Below are 25,846 nucleotides of genomic sequence, written 5' to 3' on the forward strand. Positions count from 1 at the left end.
GATTTCAAAACATGGATCCAATACTGATTTTTCGCTTGTGTCGTTGATTCTCCACTTGTGTGTTAACACTTTGAGCTCTTCTCCGGAGCTGTTTGTGCGCCCTACATTTCGGGGAGGTGTCGACTGGTGTGTCTACTGATCCCAATTTGGATATTTATCGTTGACTATTTTTTTTAATCCCTCGTCCAAATGACTGAGCTCGGGTGCAGCCGGAGACGTGGCTCCCCACTCGGGAAGACCTACGGCTAAAGTTTGAAGGGTGCAGGGGTGCTTTAGGCTGTCCGTCTCCCACCGTGCACTGGATTTGCAATTACCCATAAATTGCAATAAACAGCGGATACCCTATCTGTCTCCACACGCGCTGGGATACATTCGACTTGGATTTATACAGCTTCTATTTTCACCCCCATCTAAATCATGAAGACCGTTATTATTGATGGTGAGTAGGATACACATTAGACAATAGGGCGTCTGTAAAGTTTTCACACAAGGCAGACAGGGACACACTGATGGGTTACTGCGCACTGGTTAAATCCACATCGGGCAATGTCAATGATCTGAAGAGAATAGGCACAACCAGTCATACATCAGATGTCCTAATTGGAGTTTACTCTGCTGGCTCCTACGGGGTTTGGCTAAAATGGTACTTGATTGACAATATGCGCATAAACATTTCGAATTTGCACAATCCTTAATTATTCGTTTATTTTTGGAGCGGACTAATGAGCAGCGTCTCTATCAGTTACGGATAATGCGACTGTAAACGACCTTGACTCAGTCGCTCTTAATTGAGCCATAATTCAGAGCCGATTTTGTGCGTGCCCCTTTCTTTCTCTCTTTGTGTGCGTGTTTTATAAGTGCGCGTGAGAGCGAGTGCGCGTGAGAGAGTGAGAGGCCATGTAGTGTTTGTGGCGGTCAATATGCTCTGCGTGATATCGCAACTTAACCCGGGCATCCGCTTCAGCCCGTCTGGACACTGTGGGCTGAGCTTTTGATGAAGTCTGCAGATGGTCCGCTTGGCGGCTCAATAATACCGCTTTACTCTCCAGCTCCTTGGCTTATATTTGGTGTTTTTGTGGCATCGTTCTACTCGGGGTGCCGCCAAAGTGGCAGGAAATTGGGCCTTGTAGCTTTCACCGACTGGACTTGGAGCTATTCTAATGAGGGCAGGACATGCTCATCAATTCCCGCCGGAAATGGCTAAGAATTTCATTTCTTGGCAGTATCATGCCGTAGGCTGTGAGTGTGCACGCGCGCGTGCATGGATAGATGGAGGGAGGGCAGGTGCCTGTTCTCTGTGAATATGTGTAAGGCAGAGCAGGGAGAACACTGACATGCCGTGTGATGTTTGATATGCAGCACCACGATGAGATAAGTGCATGTATGTAACATTCAATTTGTTCCATCAAGAGCTTGTGGAAAAACCTTATCTCCACCCCTGCCCCACCCCTGCATACACTGCCTTAGCACACACACATTCAAACTCGCACACACACACACAGAGTGCTTATGCAACATGCTGTTCCTCACGTTGTTCATTACTTGGCTAAAACTGCAGGATTATGGTAAGAAAGCTGCAGATTATTGTGGGCCTACAGAGTAACTTTGCATTTCACAACTAGCAAAATCAAAGAGGCACATCTACTTGTGCATTCTCTTTGATATGTCACAGGGTGATGCAAATTCAAGTGCACACCCCTTCATTGGCACAGAATGGCTCTGGGTCCCACAGACCCTACAGCCAGGTTTTCATCATCCAACTGCTGATGTGATTTAGCAGGCTCCTGACACACACCTATGTCTGATTTTTTTCAATTATAATTGGTATCCATCTCTCAGCATCCTGATTTGGCGGAGAAAATATGGCCTGTCGTGTCTTGTGTTTAAAGTGTCAGAGTGAGGAGGGACTTTAATTTACACTCTTTTTCACCCAGTCAGCATATGATCAAATGCCTCTGTGGGAAAGCTGTTGCTCGGGGGTGCTGTTGCTCTCTGTCTACTGCCAAGCAAAGCCAATAAAGCCCAAATGAATGGATAAAAGCATTATGGTGGAACTGAAAGCTTTCTCTTCAGGAGTTTTAAACCACTACACAATGAGGGCATTTTTTTTCAATTAGTTAACTTTGTTATTGTTTTGGTAGTGCTTTGCCAAAAACTCTGCCCTATTTTCAAAAAATAGGCCACAAGATGCAGCATCTGAGGTGGCGAGATAATTGTTTGGAACACATCAAGCTGTTAAAAAAAAGATGGCACTCACAAAAAAAAAAAAAAAAAAAAAGAATAACAATACCTCATTTGCATAGCGGCATTAGGTGGGATCAAACATCATGCCATAAACTGACAATGAGACACGGCATCTTCCGCATCCTGAAAGGGAATGTGAAATTGATCCATCGTTGTGTTAGTATGGGTGTGTATCTGAGCACAGGGGGAGGGCTGGGAGGGATAATGTGTGTGTGGGTGTAGTGTTTATGAGTGTATGGGGAGGTCTGAGGAGAGTCAGTGAGTAAGTAAATGAAGAAAGAAAACATGTGAAACTGATGGTTAGGTGACTTACGGTGCCTGCTGTTTTTCTGACTCGCCTTCTATGTGTTCTACCAGTTAAAGCGTCTCATATCACACATCAGTATGTCAGCTGCATGGATGCTGGAGCAAAAAGAGAGAGAAAGAAAATAATTTGTGGTCCTGCAATTTTCTTAAACATCGACTACATCAATAAGGAGTAGCGTGTAGATTCTTGTGAGTTCTAGCTGAGATTTTTATTTTTCTTCTTAATTGGCCAAGGTCAGCAATGAGACCAAGAAAAGCACGAATCTTCCCCCAGAGGTATTCAAAGGGAAATATGTGGGATTTTTATACTCCATAAAAGAAAATGACCATGATTTATCTGTAGCTGGGAAGGCTGTTAATCAATACAACTGACTCATTGATTACACTGCCAGGTACAGCAATTTCTGGCTTTCATTTGTAGCTTTTCAGCCTGAAATTCAAGTCGCTCCCAGTCTCCCCATTCTCATTTATTCACTTTTGCCAACTCTTTAACAATTGAGGATGGTGCTATGAGGAAGATCTTTTTATCTATGGAGACTAATACACATTAAACGCCACGTGCCTCCCTACCTACAGGAACTCATCATAACACAAACCTCCACCCGCACCCTTAGATCTGCCAGCAGCTTGCACCGCAGGGCCCCCAGCACTAAGCTCTGGAGGATCTGGGGATTGAGCCTTCTGCTCTGTTGCACCACACTGGTGGAACAGCCTTCCTTACCATCTGAGGGCAGCAAGACCGTAGTCTCTTCTAAAAAGGGCCGAAAAACCTTTTTTTTTCAAGAAGACTTTTTCATTTTAACTCTTATTTCCATTTTCTTTATGTTATATGTCCTGTGTCATTAATACTGTAGCAGTTTGAGCGCTCTATAAATTAAAAGTTTGGTACAAATTAAATGTATGATTATTATTATTATTATTATTAACAATTAGTCTCATTACTTTTGCCTGAGAGGAGATAATAAGTCCTGTTTATGTTGTTGCAATTCCTTCTGGTCACCAATAGAGGCCGATAGAGGTCACAGATTGCTTATTGCCCCTTTGTGATTAAGTTTTAGGGGTCAATAAGAGTCATCACAGCTGCGCTGATTGCAACATGTGGTTTGGCTGCAACCCAAGTCCAAATCACATCAAAGGAGGGAAACAATAGATTTGCTTTGGCAATTCAGTTGTTTACTGACACAAAACACATCTGCATTGTCTTCTGGGCTCCCATTGGACAATGAGGGTAAATACAGGAATTAATTCAAGGGTAATTGCCTCCAAACAATGCAGACATCAGTCATGCTTCCACTTGTGTTGTCTTATCTGCACAACGCCGCCTTTTTTGCCATCACAACAGAATGTCTTTGTTTCTCCTAGACACCAATGATATTCCCATCCAATTACTCATTTATCTGGTAATCCAGATTTATAACTAACATTTCTTAGCAAGAGGCAGTGTAATAAACAGTTTGTAAATTATACTTTTAATCCCTCTAAATATGTCTAAAATGTAATTGTTCTCTTCATGTAATGCACTACTGAATGACATAATAACATCTTTGAGATATGTTGTTAAATTAGAATAAAAAGAGACATTATTTACAATTAATGATGATAATCGCTATGTGATACATGACAGCTTGTGTAGCAATATAACATATATAACAGAATATTGCATTTTAGTACAGTCTAATAACCCATTTAGTTGACATTTTATTGCAATTGGTCAACTTTTGACATTACTTGGCAGGATTATATAGTTGTTTTAGTAATGTTAATTTTATGATTGCGCCAATTTTTTTTCTATTGATGGTTTTATATTGAATTAGGACTATTATTAATATTAATTTGATAATATTATATAAATTACTAGTTATTAGTATTGTAAGACTTACAAAGTTTTAGTAAGATACAAAAATGTTTGTGCAGAATTGTTCAGTCATGCATGGATTCCTCATTCATTACTGATCAGCTATTGTATTAATATTTCTTAATGATTACAGTCAGTCTAAAAAATGGAGATGTCGATATTTTGTGCTACAGAACCTTAATGGTTTTAGTGCCTTAGTTACAGTGACAGACTGCAGCAGGCTATCTGAGAGTGGATCTGCTGGTATGTTCACTGCATCCTGATGAGCACGCTCCTTCAGGGGCTTCTTTTAATTGGCCGCGCCTTCAAGTAGCACTGCATTTGTTTATACAGTACATGCACACTCAGATTCTCACTGATACACACACACACACACACACGCACAAATACATACACAGAGAGGCATGCTGGCCTCAGATATCCTTGGAACCGTCCGCTCTAGGTTATCCCAGTCTCCCAGCCCTTCACTACTAATCAGCAAGACAGAGAAACTAAGTGGATAAACGAGTAAAATTCTATTTGTTTATACAGAGGAAGCTAAGGGGCGAAAATATAGAGAAAGCAGTAGAAATGGAATACACTATCCCTTCAGATTACCAGTCCTTAATCCTCTCCGTGCAGAAAATGCACTGTAAATGCTAACCCCCCACTCCCTACATTCCTCCTCTAAAATAAAAAAGATTAAAAAAAAAAAACAGTAAGTGTTGGCTCTCGTCTTGAGGAGGGTGTGGGGGAGGAGGGAGGACCAGATGAACAAGCGTTATGCAACTTTAGGGTGGTGGGGCGGGTGGAGTCTTTATAGGGGATTTATTTATGTCTTTTTCCAAAAATCCACTCTGACACTGTATCATAATCCTTTAAAGGTGCCTACGCATGACAGAGCAGATCAAACCTCCCAATGTGCCTAAGCCCAACCCTTTCAAAAAAAAAAAAAAAACAAGTGAAATTTGCACACAATATGCAGTTGAATCAGAGCTGCGTTCACACCAGAGTCGTGATACATACCCACCAGCTGAGCCAGCAAGCAGCACGAAAGCCCCCCCCCCCACCTCCCCACCTCCCCCCTCAGAGGAGCAAATATGCATCTGTTGATTCCTTTAACACGGCAATAACATTACATGGCTGCAGCTCCCAGCATGCACAGACATGAGCCGGCTAATTTGTTGAACACCTTGCCCATCTCACTCCACTGCAGTGTCATCTTTCAATCTGAGGTTTCACAGTACGGTCGTTCTCGCCGCGTCCTTGGAACTCAATGTGCCCACTTTTCTGTCCGTGTATCCATGAAAGTTGCATGGTTGTTATAATCCAATTGCAGATGTGAAAGTGCGCCGAGCTGCCTGAACGTCGGTGACGCTGATTATACCACAATGGGGAGGCTGACTGATGGCCTAGTAAATTGTTAATTAGACAGAGCAGAAGCCGCTCTTAAATTAGACGCATGAATGGAGCTGTTGTCAGCCTTATAAGTCAACCCTGCTCCATGCCTCTTCATGCAAGCTGCGGTGCCACTCAGATAGATAAAGTGGCCTGCTGATCCAAGTACAGTGTCATTGATCACAGTTAGGAGGAGGTTTAGAATATCTGATTAATAGATAGATAGATAGATAGATAGATAGATAGATAGATAGATAGATAGATAGATAGATAGATCCAATCAATTAATCAATTAAAAAAATCTATCTAAGCTTTGTTGGATATAAACTATACAGTATGTGCATATAAAAAATCCACTCTCATAGACCTACAGCAGAGAGCTTGATGGTGGCAAAGAGGCAGGTTCATCAATACTTGGCTTAAGTAAACTCAGAGGACATTTTGATATAATTAGCCAAATACGACCTAATCTGAAGTCTGCACTCAGTCTCTATTGGCTGTGGCGGTTCTAACAGCAGGGCAGTCAAATGTTCAATCAGGATATCCTGAGGAAGGACCTTTTTTTCCCTTCATGGATAGATAAATATTCTCTGGTATTTTTAGCCATGTTGATCTCATTAGTGCTGGTGACGCAAAATGGACTCCCTACCAGTCCCTCTGATCATCCTGTGTGAATCTGCCTGTTATTGTGATTAGTTTGCAATCTCAACAGATGGGAGTTGGTTTTCAGATGCTGTGTCTTACTCAATCCCTGGCACCACAACATTGAGGCGCTTAAACCAAAATGTCACTTTTCCATACTACATGCATTGTTGGACTACTCCTCTCCTTATTAATGTTCTTTCAATGTGGAGCTCTATAGGAACACTGCTATGTGACAGTTGCATATATAGGTGTTTTTACATGAAAGGCGTGGGGGGTTAAAAATGGAAACACCTGGATAGATAGATAGATAGATAGATAGATAGATAGATAGACAGATAGATAGATAGATAGAATGCTGCATTTTTACATTGTGCCATAGTACCATTAGAGACCGAGTTAGAACAAAGCCTTTCAGAAACTTAGTGACAGATTGTGCTTTCCTACCTCTACATTGCAACACATTCACGACTGTAATGTGTCTCCCTGTAAGCTTCGTAGGTAGTTCACAGCTGAAATATGTATGGGGAGGCCTTCAAAGGAAATAGGTCATCACTCCTTGGCTCAGGGGAAATTGATCCGTTATAGAAGTGAAAGCTCATTCCGTAGGTGCTAAACATATATAATATATACCTGTTCTGGTGGCTTTATACAACAATTCCACAAACTTCAGGTGGCAGATATAACTGTCTTTCATACACAAATCAATGTCCTCAATGGCAGGTGGAAGTGAAAGGATTTGTTGAGTTGGAAATGCATAATCCTGCAACTGCTGTAGGAGCAAAATAAGACTTTCTAAACATACTCACAAGCACAAAAGTGGAATCAATGAGGATCCCACTCGTCTTCAACAATAAGTGCACCCTATAACCTTTGCTTTCGAAGTACAACACTATTGTTTATCTGAATGTAATTGCACTGGCCTGGGCTCGTAGAGCAAAATAGAGTATGAAGGAAAGGCAACTCCCTCAGAGCTAAAACGTAACATCTGTGTTCAGGGACGTCTGTGTGAATCAGGTTTTGCTCTCAGTCATCTCAGGGGCCCAAAGTAGGTTATTCTTATTAAAATGCAAATCTGAAAAGTGCTTCATCAGTACTCTCCTTTTGTCCCTGTGGATTGTGTGCTGAATACATATTCCTTCCAATTCTTTACAATCTTTCTCTCACTCTCACTTTTTCTTACTCCTCTTACATTGTGCTGGTCATTCTTCTCTCTCTAATTCTATTACTGTCTCACCCACATACACACTGTCGCTCATCTTTCTGTCTTCACTCTCAGGTGTAAATGCTGATTATCTTGTGTAGATATCAGGCCACGGCAAATTAAATGTGACCGCAGCTAGCCTGCCAGGACGTCCATTATAATGATATCTGTAATCTGCTGGGCTCAGGGGAAGCAGTGGGGAGGGGTGGGAAGATAGAGGGATGATGATGGAGAGGGATTCAGTGTGGATCTAGTGGCTGGCAGGAGAGAAGCGGACATGGATTTCCCCCACTGATGAGGTTCGCGTGGACGACAGGACCATATGTTATCTATGGGTTTAAATCCCACAATCCAGAGTCCCATCTAAAGCTGAAACAACACCCGATGCTAAGGTCATGACCTATGTAAACTGAGTTGGTGGAAAACTCTTTCTTTCCCTGTATATATAGCCTTTTTGGTTACATCAGTGCTATGCATCCCTTATTGCTGTGCCCATAAATGGTGATTTTACATCTTAATCCTTGTATTTTCTCATATAGTTGTATGTTTTTGTCTGTTCAGTCATATGGTGGCAATCAGTTACTCCACATTACGTGTTAAGAACATTAAATATAAATGTCTTGTTTCTTCTGAATGTGTATCAGTCAGTAATAGAGTCTCAAAATGGAAATGTGTCCATCTGAAAGTATTGAGGATGATTACATCAGGACACCGTGCAGGATCGACACAACAGCGTTTAGATCCTGCAGTGCAGCATTTTGACACGTCTCTAAACACATTAGAGAGGGAGGTAGACCTGAATAAAAAAAATTCCCATGGAATCCCTTTGACATTCAGTATGAGAGAGCACAAAAGAAGAATTGATCTAATGAGCGAAAAGATTGTACTGGGGATATGTCAATGATGCGGGCATGTCAGCTTGGCTTGGTTTCCACAACCTCTAATCAGAAATGGTGCTTGTTTTCTCATGCCTGTACGTGTTCCCAGCAAAGCCTATCATCACAGCAATTATTCCAGTGAGGGAGATGAGCACTGCCAACACTCCATCTCCGAGCTGTAAACAAATTATGCTGAGGGGTCTTGATGATGTCTGTGTGAGAAACGAAATAGTTTGAAACCAATTTTGATGGTCCCTCTGTGCCGTCATGGGTCCTCAGCCAGCAGATACTCATGAGGGTTCGCAAGTGAAACTGTGCCACCACCGGAAGGATGCTGGCTGTTACAGCAGTGTCTACAGATGTACAGTGTATGTGTGATGTATTGTATTTTTGTCTTCGCAAGCTGTATCCATGCATTTTGTATCTTTAAACAAAAGTACAGATCCCGCTTCACTTGCTTCGATAATGAATTTTTACAGATAAGCCTTTTTCTCTGTTAGAATTTAAATCTAAGCCCGACATTTCCACTTGGCATTTTCAAGTCGTAATTGATGAAAATAGAATTGCCATATGCTTCCTTAAATTTAATGTAATTCAACTTGATGCCATTAAGTCAGAGGAGGTTAATTTTACTGACATGATATTGTAATTAGCCAAACAAGTGATGGCTTGTATTTTGATATTTATCGCATATTTAAGCTCCTTTGTCTTGTGGAAATTTCAGGTGGTTTTTAATAAATCTTTCAGTGGTTTTGCTGCGGGTAATTGACAGGTTATGTTTTCTCCCCCTCCATCGCTCCCTTGGAAGGCATTAGCATATTGAGTTTCGTGCTTGACTGTGAAGCGATTCCCACCATGCCTTTAAAAGGCATCACATGAATAGGTGGTACATTACACCGCAGAGGAATATGAGACAGGAGAGAGGGCACACTCTTCCTCCATTTTACTCTCAGCTCATACACACTTCAGCAGAATAGGCTTGACATATGTGTGTGCACACAGCACACACTGGCTGCCAGAACACCCCGCTGTTTGCTGCCTCACACAAAGTTTAGGGGGTGGACCCGATTTTCAGGGGGGGTGAATGGTACATGTTACATTCCCGTCTCCCACAGTTAAGTCAGGAGAAACAGCCATGAAATAGGTAAACCATCCCCTCTAAGTTAAAAACACCTGAGCTTCCCAAGGTTTGTTCCCTATTTATTGTTGCCTACTCTGTCATTTCAAAGCTATTGATCACATTCTGTAGTTTCCAGCTCTAATTTCAGTGATATGGCAAATAGGAATTCATTTGCTGGACTACTGATGAAGCAGAAATCACAGAGATTGATGTGGTCAAGTCAACACCAGAGTTTAGATCTACTGTTAACAGCCTATTGTACCATCAAAGATATTTCTGAGACAGCTAATAAATTATCTGTAATCTCATGCAGTGTTGATTTGCAAAATTTTGACTAACATAAATTAGCACCAAAATGAAAAAGAGAGCTGCATACTTTTAAATATAAAGAGAATACAGTGAAAACATACATTGTATGTATTAAAATTAAGTGGCTAAAAGGCAAAACATGTTATCAATTTCCTTATATAAAAATATATTATAGAGGATTTAATTATGTCTTTTTCCAAAGATCCACTCTGACACTGTATCATAATGCTTTAAAGTGCCTATGCATGACAGAGCAGATCAATATAAATGTATATTATATAAATAAAATATATAACTACAATATATCTCAAAATCACTCTATTACTCAAGATGATCAAGATACCTCACTGTTAACAGTTTTCATATAGAAAACATTAATGTAGTTGTTGGTGTTTTCAACTTCTTCTGAAGGTAGAAAACTGCAACAAATGAAACAAGCTTTACATTGTTTTAAATTACTCTGCATATTATAAATAAATTACTCTGCAATTATATATATTATAACAGAATGATTTGTATTTTTCAAGTTCATTTTTGTTTATTTCTGTTTTTGCTTTTGTGGAAAAGAATGTTGATAGTGATCAATTTTGATAGAATACCAGTTGACATTAATGATGGGGAGCTGGTTTTTGGTGAAAGATTACTTAAATCTTTTAACTGAGTGTTTCTATTTGTGGGCTTTAAATAGAGGTCTATGTATGTGTATAGATCAATAACACCAGTCACCACCCATTAAGCTTTGCCTGGAAAATTTGCCCACTTCATGAGCTCCTTCTGCAGGTAGCCAAATTTCATATAGAGGTACTGTTCCATTAAAAGTAGACGTTTAAATAGGTCAAGATGTACATTCAGAAACTCTAGGAGGTCTCTTGTGGTATCACAGTATTTCCCATCAATGGATTCAATTTGCGCACAACCCCGTAATAGAGACCTGTTATTTCAAAAGCTACAGCATCATGCATTAGAAACCATAAACAGCCATTAGCTTCATCCAGTGTAAGAGCACTGCACCTCACCACTGGCCGGCCAAAGCATTACTCAGCAAATGGAGAGACTGGAAACTGGAAACTTTATTGCAGATGAGCGGATGAAAGCAAATATGGTTTACTGACATTTTTTTATGGGTCCCTCTTCCTCAAAGAAGCCCCATTTACTGAATCTGCAATGCTTTATTGGGGAAGCAATTATTGGGCCAATATTGTCAACTACAGCTGAAATAGCATTGATGTGTTTTGGTTGGCAGTGTCATTCTAGACAGCTGTCAGTTGTGAAAGACTGAAAAAAGGGCTTATATTGAGCCTTTTGTTATTATTCCCAATTGTGATGTACCAATGTTCTTTGTCTCTCCACTCATCCTGAGGATATGTTTACTTTATTTGACAGAGAGATAACTCCCTTTCCCTCCGCTATATAGGCCCAACTGATGTTTCATTTGCTCGAGTGGAAACTTTTTCTACATTATGTAACTGACATTGAAACAGCCCATCCATAAGGATTCCTCTGTCAATACAGCAGCAGCACTCTAATTATGTTCTTCTCATATCAGAGCAGTGCGTGAGTGCTGCCTGATATGGTGTGGAGTATGTGATACCTTCTTTATTACTGAATGAGTTTATCCAGCCCGCCCTCAAACTATCCTCCTGTGCACCACCTTCCCGACTAGATAGAGTTGGGCCTGTGCGTATTGGGACTGTATTACAGTATCGACTCCTCTTCCACTTAACAGGAGAATCAGCTCCGTTTACGACTAATTAAAGCCATTAAAGGGGGCACACGCTAATGCATTTTTGCACAGATAACAGAAACATGGACAGTAGTGGCAGCCAGGCTCATTTTACCGACAGGTCAAGATGAGAGTAATTAACTGGGTATTAAAGTTATAGCATGACGTGTTCGCCGGCTCTTAGACGAGACAAGATGGAGGTTTGGGTGCAGAGTTCTGATACGGGTGTCATCAAACTCTGGCAGATTGGTTCTCACACTTCACATATTTCACTTTAAAAGCTCTGCTCGAGGATCCTATGTTCCCTCAGCTGCTCTTAGATTGAACAGTAATGAAACAAAGAAGCACATAAAATGAAATTATTAGATAAGCAGAACTCACACATTCTTGTACATTCTTGAGGAAATAATGAAAAGCTATTTCCAAGGGTAGCTACAGATGTAGTTTTTACTGGTTCGTATTGTAGTATTTGCTGAAACTCTGCCTCACTGTGGAGCGATTCTCAAGAGTAACTCTTGGGGAAAATTATAGGTTACATCATCAGAATTTACATAAAATTGTCCGGCGATTAACTGAGTTTTACACTGCAATGTACCAAGTTCTGTCTACTTTATAACATTTCCATTATCTACAATTCTAATAGAGCATTATTCAGGTTAAATGCATGAAGGACTTGCATAATGGCTGTGACTGCACACATATACAGTCTGTGCAGCCATTATTCAGTGTCTGACAGCACCCTGCAGCCTATGAGCAGAAATAGTTTTGCTTCCCTTGAGTTCCCAACCTTGATGTACAGCTGTATCACATCCATTGCACATTTCCATCATACAAACTGCAATACTGCTTAATCTATACTTCTGTAAATCCAGCCAGACAGGTGCTGTCAGTGTCTCTCTGCAGGGAAGGGTGTACAAATAAGCAGAAATTACATAGATAAATATTCATTGTCCAGATGTCGATTAAAAAGACAAAACAAAAACCTAGTTTCTGCCACAAGGTGCAAGATGAAAGCAGAGGGCTTTAAGAGTTCCTCCACCTAAGGTAAGCTGTTGCTAAGCTGAGTCTACAGTATCTCTTATCCACTGTGCTGAATACAGGAAGAGGGGAAAGGGAAGGGAAAATAAGGGCTAAGCATTCTGTTGCCAGATTGACTCCATCTTCAAAGAGATATTAACATAGCGCCAGTTTCCCTTTTATCTTCCTTTAATTTCAAGGATGCCAGCCCAAATTAAAATGCAATGTGACTGAAATGAACCTAAAATACACAAAAGAAGGAGAGAAGGAAAATTAAAAAAGGGAGAAAGACAGGTTAGAAACATTAGTGTGAAAGAAAGATAACAACATTCACAGTAACTGGAACATCTCAGGTTATATTTTTTCTATTAGTTAATTCCCCTACTGACCATATTTCATTGATCACACTTTATTGCAACAGACGAAATCATGTATGCTGATGTTCCCTTAATATAAATATCCAATGCTAATGGACTCTTGTAAAACTCTTACTCATTGCAGAGATTCAAATCACACAAGCCAGGTGCAGGTGTAGCTTTTCAATTACAGATCTGTCAAGCTCATTAAAATTCAGCTAGGAAAAGATCAGATTTGCATGAAATCTCAGCGATGCTAAATTAGACACTTTGAGCTTAGAGAAATTATCATTTGGTGATGGCACCATAACACTGTAATAACACTGAATTTCAATATTTACCAGGACAAGCTGGTTTGTGTTTTCGCAGGATTCCCAGGTGATAGTGCTATATCATTGGTAGGCTCCACAATCACTCCAAGTAACTGCTTTAATGACTGTTTTCCATGTCGGCGACAAAAACTCCACACTTCCAGATGTTCACCACTCAGTTTGTTAAAAAAAGAACAGAACATTTCTTAAGACTGCCTGCCAAATGTAATGTGGAAATTATAACAAAGTAAACCAAGTGCAAATTGTTATGAATACTGAAAGAAAAGTTTCAAATAAAGTTCACACAAGCCAGAAAAGGTGGCCTGCTGTATAGGTTGTTCAGATCAGCAGGGAAATGAAAATAGCTTATTCTGTATCGACTGCCACCACAATACAAAACATTCATCTAGCAGCGTGACTGCAAGACAAAACCCCCACTCTCTATGTCACCCCAGCTCCATATATATTTCATTGGCCTTGCATTTCTTTGAAAGTTTCTTTGCCTTACTGTGTTTGTATCTCAAAACTTGTAGTAAATTTTAACCATGTCCCCTTGGCAGGAATGTACATCCTTCTTACTTCTCTGCGGAGCCGGCAGCTGGCAGCATAATGTTAGAGATCGAGTGTCACAACAGTTTCCTTAGCTTCTCAAAAGAAGATTTCAGATGCTTTTTCCCCATGCGACATTGCTGTCACAGACATAGCATGTTTAAGATAAAACAGGGAATAAAGGATCTTGGAAGATGATGTAGCAGAGCTGGTGATGGCACAGAAGATCAGACTGCAGTAGAGAATTCCGGGAAGTGAGAAAGACGGAGAAGGGGAGATAAACCATGCATACTAATGCCACCCACTGCATTCTTGTCTGTCTTTACTTACTTTACATAGTGGTCTTCATTTCAACTTTAAAATTAATTATCCTCATATAATGATGCCTCCTACACAATTGTCCTGTTTCCATATAACTTCTTCACTGAAGCAATTATGAAACACCAATTTGGGAATGTTTCCGTTCTATGCCGCCAATCTGTCATCCTAATTTCCATTCAACTGCTTTTACCTATGTGTCAACCTGATAGAGGTGTCTGCACTGCATAGAAGTAATTTTCCTATGGTATAATGTGGGTAATAACTGACACAGCATATTGACTTGGCTAATTGACTTAGAAATGATGGTGATAAGAAGATAAATGGTGGGGTGTCTGTGGTATATTTGTGTCATTAGCTGCATACTGTACCTCAGCGAATACCTGAGGAGGTGCTCAAATGGGTTATCTGTCTGAGATGAGGCGATGAAAACAGATTGAGATGACTCACAGCATGGAAGAGAGGCAGAGATATGAGGTGTAATTTTCAAAGACCCATATGGTCATACATGCCTTTGGTCATATGTTGATGTGCACTTTAAAGGGATGTTTCGATTTCATGCCTGGTTGATTTTTGATACCTTGGAACATGGCAACATTGCTAAAAAGATGTCCAGTGGGGAAGAAACAAAGTCAGACAATCATACATGATTTAAATTAACCTCCAGTAAAATCAGTAAGTAAATTATCTGTCATAAACATCCATCCCAGTTTACAGATAAGCCTCCCAGTCCAATTTTAACCTGTAATACTAACTTTCATGGCTGTTTCTCCTGCACACATTTTCCATTTTTCTGGCATACACTTAGGTTTTACCTTGTGTTATTGTATCAATTTTACTATGTTCCCAGATCTCAGCAATTGCTTTGGTCTTGTTTGTTTCAGTTAGTGGATTCTGTGAATTGTTTCTTTCATTTTGTTGAATGTAATCATAATCGATAAAATTGACAGCCAAAACTAGGAACTATAATTTTCCTTTAAATGGTTACACCAGCAATTTACTGTTTCATTTACACACAGTCAGTGAAGTCATAAAAGCAACAGGGACTGAGATACCCTGTCTTCTAGTCCCTACTATGAGTCAAGCTCCAAAAAAGACCCTTCCTGCCTGCCATACCATACTAAGAGTTTTCAACATAGGTTTTTTGTTATAAATTTGTAAGACCAAATCAAGATAACCCTGATGAAATCAGTATGACCTTGAAAGGGTTCTTTTTTCAGACATTTGAATGGTCTCCTCAGAGCCACAGAAGACATTATTCAACTATATTTAATGAATAGTATATTTATAATTACAAGTAACTTCAAAGTGATTTGAGAATACACCTTCAGAACTGGAAAGACCTTCTCTTCTGAGACAGAATTTCTGTATCATCTTATCGTTCACCACAAAATCCTTTGGCTCTTTTGAGCTTGGAGGAATGCAGCACACCACTGTGGGATGGTATTTTTTAGAGTAAATGTGCAATGTGAAAAGATTTGACTTGACTTGTGTGAAATACCAAATGGCAATGTTTAACTGCAGGGTTCGATGTTGGACAGAAAATGTCAAAATATGGTTCTGAAAGCTAAAGTAGGTCAGAAGTTGGCATGGGATTTCTGTGTAAATACATTCACACCACCAACACAATGCCTTCAAACGAGTAAAGGGTTCCCAGCAATATAAAAGCAGTGTGTTCTTAAGTAGCTCACAGACACATGTTCAGATTTCGGGTGACATCCGTAGTCAACAGGTGCCAGAACACAACAGCTGCTGCTGCTGTGACTCGCCTGCTCTGAAGTTGCCCTGGGGAGCCTGATGCCAGAGCTGGTTTGGGTTCATCATGCATCTCTGTTTTGCATTTCTGCAAAGTTTGTTGTGGCAGGAATGAGATGTGACAAAGAAAAGACTGAGGGGAAGTAGAAGTTATGGGAGGGATGAACTGGTCTTTTAATATCTTCCTTTTTATTCAGGAATAATCAGCATGGATTTCCTGACTGTATGGGCAGATCTTGTTCAGAGCAATCATCTCACAAAAATGAGCAAGTGATAAAAAATGAAAAGAAAGAGAGCTCCCTTATAGATTCTGAAAGTGATTGGTTCTCAATCAAAATGGCAGTTTTTTGAGGGTATAATGACCTCTTGACCTCTCCAAATAAGAGAGATGGAGAAGGTCTCTAGTTGGCTCCTTTGGTGCCTATTTAAGGAGCCGCCAGTCTGTGCTCGCTATTTTATCTGATCCACAGAGCGGCTATTGGAGTCCACATGATTGATGTGGTCTCATCTCTCAGGCTGTCACGCTCTCCTGATGAGCAGATACTTTATCGACTGGGTTTTGGGAATGTGTCTAGTCTCACCGCTCACAAGAAAGCGTAAGCTCTTTTAGGGAAAAGACTCCAAATGGTGACCTAAGCCCTGATCTTCAAAGTGTCTATTCAAGTGTAAGGTCCCATCAGATAAGTTGTCCTGGTAGGATATTAGTTTCGAGGAGAGGGCAGAAACCAACTGTCTGTTAGTGCTCTGTGCCAGATCCTATTGACAGAACAAGAAATACTGGCGTTTGAATAGTGGCATTAGCTAAGGTGACGACAGTCCATTGATGTTTCTTTTGATCTTGAGTCTTGAGTTGATCTTTTTTTCACTGTGACTATTGGCTCCATTTCTACTGTCAATAATATCTAGCTGGACAGCTTGAAGTGCACATCAATCCTGCCAACTTGTCAAAGAATGAAAGTATGGAAAACCAAACAAGGAATTATTTCAAACACAAACCTGTTAGTACATTTAAAATTACAAGCAGATTTTCTGCTGTTGTTTGCTTATCCGTGCTTTGTGCTGTTGATGTTCAGTTGGGGGGATGGAAATATTATATTATTTATATTATAATAAAAAAACTGTAATCCACAAAGTCTCTCTTTACTACCAATAAGGTGATGGCTTTGCATTTTCACTCCTAAGCTCCGCCAGCTATATCAGAGGGCAGCCTTCACAGAGGAGATTGTACAACCCCATGTAATAGGCTACTTCAGTTATAAAGGGCATGTGCTTATCTTGTCCATATAGGATCCTTTGGTCAGACTGATCTGGTGTAGAGACATTAGGTCTTAACCTTCATGTCCAATTCTCTGTCGACGGACCATCTCTAGTGGCAGAACAAGCTCTCAAGTGAAAAACTAGAAGAAATCCATTCAATGAGAAGCTGTCTTTTGTGAGAAACTTGCTTTTCCTCCAATGCCCTTTTCCCCTTTTATATCTTACACTGTGTGAGGGAGTCGAGCTTAAGACAACCAATTTGTTCCACTAAGGGAAGCAGAAATGCTTAGATAATAGGTCTAAGTATCAGGGGGTTGTCAACGTTGTTTTTCTATGCCCTGTTAAATCATTATGAAAAGAGAAGACAAGATACAAGACCTAAGTTAAGAATAGTGAGATCCGGAAATCAGTTAGCAACTTCTGATAAGAATTTACAAAGTCACAGCCTGCTGTCACATAATGCTACTGAACCAAGACTGTGTGTTTCATAATTTTACAATGTCCATTTACCACACTCTAAACACATCCTGCTTTAATGCTACTGCTGTTTGGACATTAGCATAGCAAAACTTTAACTAGTAGAACTTATTGTGAAATCATAAGGGCAAAATAAACAACTTATATTGCAACACCAGGCTCTTGTTACATGTGGGTGTTTTTCTGCCCTAAACAAAAATTGGCCATCAACAAGCAAAAATCCTGACTGGGAGCCAGCATCGTAGACAGTCAGGGTTTCCAGTGTTATGATTTCCAGACTGCAAAGCCTGGGAAAGTGTAGTAACACCATAACAGAGAAATATGACTATACTGTTAAGGGATGAATGCACTGGATGTGTTTGTGTTTACTGTGCATCATATGAGGTCTGAATTTGAAATTGTGGTGCATGTTGGTCTAGTACTGAAAAAAATAGTTGATCAATCGATCAGTCACCAACTATTTTGATAATTAGTTATAGTTATAATCATTCATCAGATCACACATCCCATTCTCTGATTTGACTTTTGTATTGTGTGTCAGAATTGTATATTAAAGGGTTTTTAGGGATTTTTTCCTTATTTGAATAAATAGTGTAAGGACATTATGTGTTGTATTACTGTATATATACAAACTGTAAAGCCCCAGGGGCAAATTTGTGATTTGTGATGCTGGGCTAACCAAATAAAATTGACTTAACTTGACTATAATTACTGTTATGGGTTTTGTACTGTGTTCACAATGTTTTAAAGTAATCACCCTGATCTATGAGAACTTCTAATGGGATTTTTATTTATTTTTCTTAATTTTTATTTTGTATTTTACAAGTTTCTGGCATTTTCTAGACTAAAAGATGTATAATTGTCACTTGCAATAATAACATTTGTTTACTATAATTAATTTATGGTTAGATTTTGATTTAGACACCAGAACAATTTGCAATACTTGAGTGCATCCTTGACATACAGTTCAGTACAGTCTTGTGATATGTGACACATGACATTTGCAAAAGAAATGAGACAAAAATTCACCAAAAACTCATAACTGAACTCAGGACTTTGCTTGCTGTTCTTTTGTTCCTTTTTGTTTTTTTTTTATAAATGCAGTATTGATCGTGTGTGTCCTCTTGTCTGCTAATATGATCGGCTAACCGGAGCATAAATCCCCTCTTGACAAGATGTTGATTATAGGAATTTACCTTGATTAGACCTGTTGACATCTTTCACTGGCATTTTTAAAACACCATTGATAACCATGTTAAGCTTATGGCAGCTAAGCCGCTACAGTCACTTCACTGGGATTTCCCTTTTATACTACTGGCTACTGGGATTTGAGCTGTCAAACTGCAAAGCTTAGCTCCAAAACAAAAAAAAAGATGGAGGAGAAAAAAAGCTGTTTAGCACATCCCTCTGGTGCACAATATGGACACAAGGGTAACATTTCTCATGAATTTCCATTCTCACATACGGATGATACATGGGTAGCCGTAAAAGGTTAACATAGATAGGAATGAACTGATTGAAGACAAAGGGCACGGCAGACATTTCACTCCACCGCTGATAATCACAGTTGATGGTTGATATGTTGTATGACATTAGTTTGATTGATTAAACTTTGGTACTTTCTAATTTAATGTTGGGCTGTTTCTCATGAACTTTACGATTACGGTAGCTGGGTCATGTTAATCTTCCAGTCTCTCCATCCAATTTCATTTTCATTAAATCAATTTATGTAATTTCCCTTAGTCCAAGCATGTTGACTGTAAATGGTTTTGTGTGTTTTCTTCGTTTGACTTGCCTGGTGCTGGCATTTCAATGTTGAATCATTGCACATTATTAAATCAAAACTGCTGCTGGCAATACAAAATGGAGAATTTCCAGAGCAGAGCAGAAGAAGGTCTAGTTAATGGATTGCATTCTTTTTTATCTTTCAAATAATGAATCTTTCTATTAATGTTGTGCTGACTTTGATGTTGATCCACAGGCGTATACACCATTAGTCATGAAGCTGTCTACTTCTCACTGTATTTTGTCTTTTTTTTTCTCCACTGTAGCACATATTTGTCATGGCCTTTGATGCTAGACCTCCTTATTATTCATCAACATACTTCTAAACCCAGTTACGGATATGCATAAAAAATATTCGTAATCTGGATTACCATTTCCACATCTCTCTTTCTTTCTCTCTCTCTCTCTCTCTCTCTCTCTCTCGCTCTCTCTCTCTCTCTCTCTCTCTCTCTCTCTCCATCTACCTATCCATCTATCTATCTATCTATCTATCTATCTAGTCCACCAAGAGTTAGAATATTTATATTAGCAATAATGTCTGTATAAAAGAATATGCTTAACCATTAAAGTAAACCCAAACTAAATTTAACATGCACTGAATAGTTCAGAGAAAAAAATGAATCCTCATTTTGACTTAGACTCTTCCAGAAGACAAGCTCTGGTCAGACTACCAATGCAGCTTTACTTCTTTAAGGACATTTCTAAAAATCAGCATAATTATCTTAAAATAAGACCAGAAAAAGGGTTAGCTTCACTAGAATCAAGGAAATGACACTATAAAGAAAGAATCTTGAAAGATGATAATTTTTTTCAACATCATGATTTTTTGTGTGTTGAAAACAGGTCAAATATGAATACCATCTGACTTGCTTTGGCTTCATTTAAGATAATATTTTAGTAATATTTTAGGTCATGATAATAGACAGTATTTTCATAAGAGGTAGATTTCTTCTGTTGTTCTGATGCCATCAGGGACTGGGATGAACACTAGGGGGCAAGCTTAAGCCTTTCTCACATATCCATAGCATATTTAGACAATTAGATGTCTTCTCTCCTCTTCCATCTTTTAACACTTATGGCTTGTATATTTGTTTCTGAGTGGTATACGGATGTGACAGACTGAGAACCCACATGCTTGTTCGTATTTATTTGGGTGTGGGCATGCGTGTGGTGAGCCACCCACAATTATCTTAATCCATAAATAACATTCATGGGGCTATTTAGTATTCTGTTTGAGGCAAATTGTGTGGACTTCAGGCACCTCGGATTAAAAATGGATTGCATCCTCAAATCTTTCCCTGTCTTTCTCTTTTCCCCTACCTCACTCTTTCTCTCTCTGCACACCCTATAACCACTTTCAAGTCTCTGTTGTTGCAGGCTGTCTCTTTAGATACACTAGCCTTTCTCTATTCCTGCTTTTATACTCTGTGTTAATTCACTCTCATTTTTTCTCTTTTTTTTCCCTTCTCCGTCTCTTGCTCGAACCTGTCGTCTCTCTTTCCTGTGCTCCCCTCGCTATTGAGAATCTTTCTCATTGCGCTGCGGCTCCTTTGCAGTGTCTGCTTCAATTTGCATCATTCCTCAGTATGCGGTGTCAGCTCAGGCCTCCTGATCAAATCCTAGCAGCTGATGACGGCTTTCATCCCACATTTAGCAGCCCTGCGTCCATGTAGCTGCCTCCCTGTTTCCCACAATTCTTTGCTGGTGCGGGAGTGGTGCCCGCCTGTGTCTGCTGGTCTGTCTGCTGCGTTGGTCTGTCTGTTGTTTGTTGCTGGGGATCGGGGAACAGATGGTGCGCTACGTTTCCCCCTGCAGAGAGTCAGTGCTACAAAGTGCAGCATCATGCAAGATGGGTTTTTACTGCAGAAACAACTACCTCAGTGGATCTCTTATACTTTGTGCACTCTATCAGCACAGATAAATGCTACTATATCATGTTCTATGCATAGAGTCCCCATCTCATCTCCATACTTGGCTGCATACAGTAGCATTCCCACTTGTTCTTTAAAAGGTTTATCCTTGTATGACTGTTTTTTTGTTGCTAAATATTTAACCAAGGTCTCATCATGCCTCGGTAAAAGTTTTCACACCAAATTAAAGCCTTAAGATTGAAAGGATTGTCCTTGACTGTTTTCAATAGATAACTGGTGAATTATTAAAGGCTTCGTTAGGGGACCTCTTTGTATAATACAGTAGTACTCTGAGATCCAAAGTAGTTCGACAGTTCTAGAGTTTGGTAGAGATTATGGGCTTCAGCAAAACTCCCTGGGCAACGCTGCTGTGGCTAGAAATATATTTGTAGGAAACTAGCATCAGTTCAAGCATGTAGGCAGGACAACCCCTCGGGAGGATGAGTGGGCTTAGTGTGGATGATAACTCTCAAGAGGCCCCTCTTGCTAAAATATTAACAAGGTGGATGAATTCATTTCACTTAAAAGGCTTAATTTAATTTCCTGCCAATGAGTGTTGCCACTGATATTGGGTAGATAAGGTGATAGAAACATTCATGCAGGTACCATCTAGCACTGCTCAACTGTGCAACAGCAAAGGTGCATTTTTAACTGCTCATAAATCAGTTGCATTTGGGCCAGTGCCAGACACTCAGAAGCCAAGATTAAAACTCTACTCTTCCTAATCATAACAAAAGCCATGGGATTAGTCATTGGAAATGGAGTCAAGGTCCTTGCCCACACAACTAATTGAGCTCTTATCTTGGCCCAGCTGGTAATGCCATTAATCATAAATGGCATGTCATGTTCATGAAGAAGTGTAGAAGCTCCATAAGCTCCTGATGATCTCTGAAAGTGCATGGTGCTTTGTTTTCAAAAGCCCATGTGAAGCCTTGTGCATACCGTATGATGATTAGCCTACCTGGGTGTTCTGTTAGTTAACTTGAAGTCATACAAAAAGGTAATTCAAACACACTGTGATTTGTTGCTCTTCTTTACGACCACATTTGTGTTCAATTTCTTGCCGCACAAGCTGCTGTCTTGCTTTCTCCTGGCTGGTGAGACTAATGATAATCTACTAGAGGATTGTTGCTCAGAGCAGACTCAGAGCCTCTATTTTCTTGTTTACTCTACTTTACCAGAGGCGGTTTACCATAGATATAACCAACGAAAGAGGAAGAGCAAACATAATCTATTGTTAACCACTGCAGTTGCTGCACAGCTGCTATTTCTAGATGCCCTGTAGAAATGCACTGGTACCTGTGAAGCTATATGTAGCTCTTGCTGCTTTCTGTATTATCTGCCTCTAAGCTATTTTCCACACGCTGTTGTCTTATGACCTCTGATTGAACATATTTTCCCCAGGAGAGTGCAAAATGATTGTCTTTTGGTGCTCCTGTTTCAAATCATGCATATCTTTAATTGCCAACCCATGATAGGGTCTATGAGAAAACTCTGAAATGCAAGCGCTCACATCAGTGTGCACCAGTAAATTAGCATGACAGTGGCGGGTGGCTGCATTGGGAGTTGGGGAGAGGCAGTGGTGGAGACGAGGTTACGAGCTCAGCAGAATGATTGAAATCCCTGCTGTCAGGTGATGGCTGCTCAGGTGATGCGGCATAACGTTAGCGCCTCTCTAAGCAGAATTCAGACAGAGAGAAGACTTTAAAGGTTTTAATATGAGAGAGGATCAAGGGGGATTAGCTGTCTGTTTCTGTTTTGTTTTTTTGTCAGGGCCGCGTGTCACATGCAGCCTATAAACATACGTGTATAATGTGAAGAGGCACATATAAAAACCACCAGTTAATACAAATGTACGGCACAGACGGAAAAGAATATACATCATGCCAAATATGTGAACAAAAACAATCAATCAAAGGATGTTAAATTGAAAAGAGGATTAGCTTGAAAGGCATGATGGCTTCTTACAACCAGCTCCTTGAATGTGTCCATGCCAAGTAAGCAATAGAACAGGATTTGTGGGCAGAGACCAAAAAACTATTGAAACCGATCATGGGACCAGACAAAAAGAATAGACAAGGTTTCCTTTCACACATGTTCTGATTCTTTTCAGGATCAAAGTATTTTATTTTATTTTATTTTTAATACATGCAATAGTCACTTTGCATATTAAGACTTTACAATCACAATGATCAATTTACATGATTGCAAAGTGCATATTTGAATACAAAAAATGCAAAAGCTTGTTAGTGTGGCAGTCAGACAGGGATTGATGATATTTTTTATGCATGATAAAGAAAACATTAGAAAGAAAATATAACAATCAGCACACTAGCAGGTTTATATTAATAAAGGTCATCATTATTTTCCTTACAGCATTTCATGTAGCAACAATCTTGACATTTAGATAGATCTAAACATAGAAATCTAATATGCAGTGTTCAACAACACTCCATCCATTTAACACTCAAACAAGAGGTTCTCTCAAAGAGGTTTATGTAACTTTCTGGAAATATCTCACAGAGCTAGTGGAAGACCTATTGCGTGTACATAAAACTTTTATATGTGGCATTTCTATTTATAGTTAACTAAAGGATCTGAATACTTCTTCCCCAATGCCATTCTGTTAAGTCCTAACTTTAGTCACCTACTACATTTAAAGAGCCAAGTTCCCCAATTTATTAGGATTTTAAGGGTCACATTTTCAGTTTAAAATGTAGATGTACTGCGTGGTTTAGTTACACAATCCCTTTAGTTTTACTTCCTTAGTTTTTGCTCAGATTGATTCCATTATGCGATACACACACGCTTGTCCTGTTCTTGTTTAGCTCTTGAAATCAGCAGTAGTAGTCACTTGTGTGGATGAGAGTCATGCTTTCTCACACTTCAGTCAAACTAATATTATTCTCCTCTTTTTTTTAGTATGCAAAACACTTCAGTGTTATTATCTAAAAACACAGTAATAGCACCAAGCTAATGGTTCACATATTTGGTGTTTTGTTGCATTGTGCAGAGCATTACGTCTTAATCAGTGGAGCATGGATGGACCAAGAGCACCATTAAAAGCACTATAATGCATTTATATTAGTCAGACAAATCAGGCCTATTAACACAACCACTAGAAATGGCATTCACCAAAAGCTTACAAGCTGGAGCTCCAGGGAGAAAGGAACAGCTGAAGGATGCAGTTTAAAAATACCAGATTGTTTTTCTCCAGGGCTGGAATGACTCATTACCCAGGCAGCAAAGCAGGAAGTCTTGTCAGTTGGGTCGTCCCACAGTACAGTGACACGCAAATTACGCCAGCGCATCACTTACAGTGCTACTGTCGTTTTGGGACTGTGAAAACAACAGCGATGCACACATACACTTCTACACATATTCTGCACAAATACACACACACACACACACACCTGTGCTGGAATACAGGGATGTGGCTTTTGCTTTTTTTTGGGGGGGTAGGGTAAAGTCTCAGGTGGTTGCCATATGCTGACGTGTTTATCCCTTTCTCTCATCTTGTGGCTCTCTTGTTCAGATGGGAGGGATGTTGAGAGATAGCTTGACCAACCCATCGCTCAGATAATGTGGTGGCACTGTGATGACTTGCCGCTATTGAATCTTTACTCTGATGTTATCTGATGCTTGCTCTGCCATGAGGTGCTCGCACGTCACCTGCTCTCCTCCTATCTCTCCGGAAGCAGCCCAAGGAGGTGTGAGGGAGATGTTGAAGAGGGTAGAGGGTATATTGGGGGCAGACTGGCATGACATTCAGCCTTGGATCATCCCTCACCTGGGAGATAAAGAGCAGGAATGATGACTTCCCAGCATGAACTGAGCTTTGGGCCAGTGCTCGACCTTTCCAGTAAAAAAGGTGACTGATCCGTGGAGGCCTCTGATGTAAAGAGCTGCCCTTATCAGGCCAACAGGGAGGGAGAGGGGGAGATAGGAGACAGGCTGGTGCGAGGAAATTGAACTGATTCGGGGACTGGCTGGCTGAGGATGTTCTTGTTGTCTCTCTGTCTTCATCCCCTACTTTCTGTTTTCTCTCTTTTCCTTCCTCTATCCTTCTTATCTGAGCTCCTCTGCAGAAAAATCCATTTTCCTGCAGCAGGCCGCATTGTCTGCACAGGGTGCGGTGGTATTGAGGCTGGTGGTAAATAATGCACAAGTCTTTCTCCTTTAATTCTTCCAAAGGAGGGAGCGCTCACTATAACACCCTCTCTGAAGTGGGCTTATTAAACCAACCAGACCACAGCCATTCCTTTCCCTTTTTGGGAGATGAGATGAGAAGAATGTCCCTAAAAAATATTCACTGCAAGGTCCCATTATCCCAACCGCTTAACCCTTGCCTATCAAAACTAAAAGAAGAATTCAAATGGGAGATGCATAGAATTCCCGAAGTCACTAAGTGTTCCTTATCGCTGGTGCACTGCAGAGATTCTGCAGTCAGGTT

At 40.0% G+C, this 25,846-nt stretch overlaps 1 protein-coding gene across 1 annotated transcript in view; it reads left to right on the forward strand.

Annotated features, from left to right (window-relative positions):
- Nucleotides 1-371: 371 nt before the first annotated feature.
- rtn4r (reticulon 4 receptor) overlaps nt 372-25,846 on the forward strand; it is a 38,843-nt gene continuing 13,368 nt past the window's right edge. The window contains exon 1 of the mRNA XM_053325655.1: nt 372-439. Coding sequence (XP_053181630.1) covers nt 418-439 — 22 coding nt within the window. The 5' untranslated portion in view covers nt 372-417. The remainder of the gene's footprint in view (nt 440-25,846) is intronic.

Source organism: Scomber japonicus, chromosome 9, assembly GCF_027409825.1.
Source record: "Scomber japonicus isolate fScoJap1 chromosome 9, fScoJap1.pri, whole genome shotgun sequence".
NCBI classification, from domain to species: Eukaryota; Metazoa; Chordata; class Actinopteri; order Scombriformes; family Scombridae; genus Scomber; species Scomber japonicus.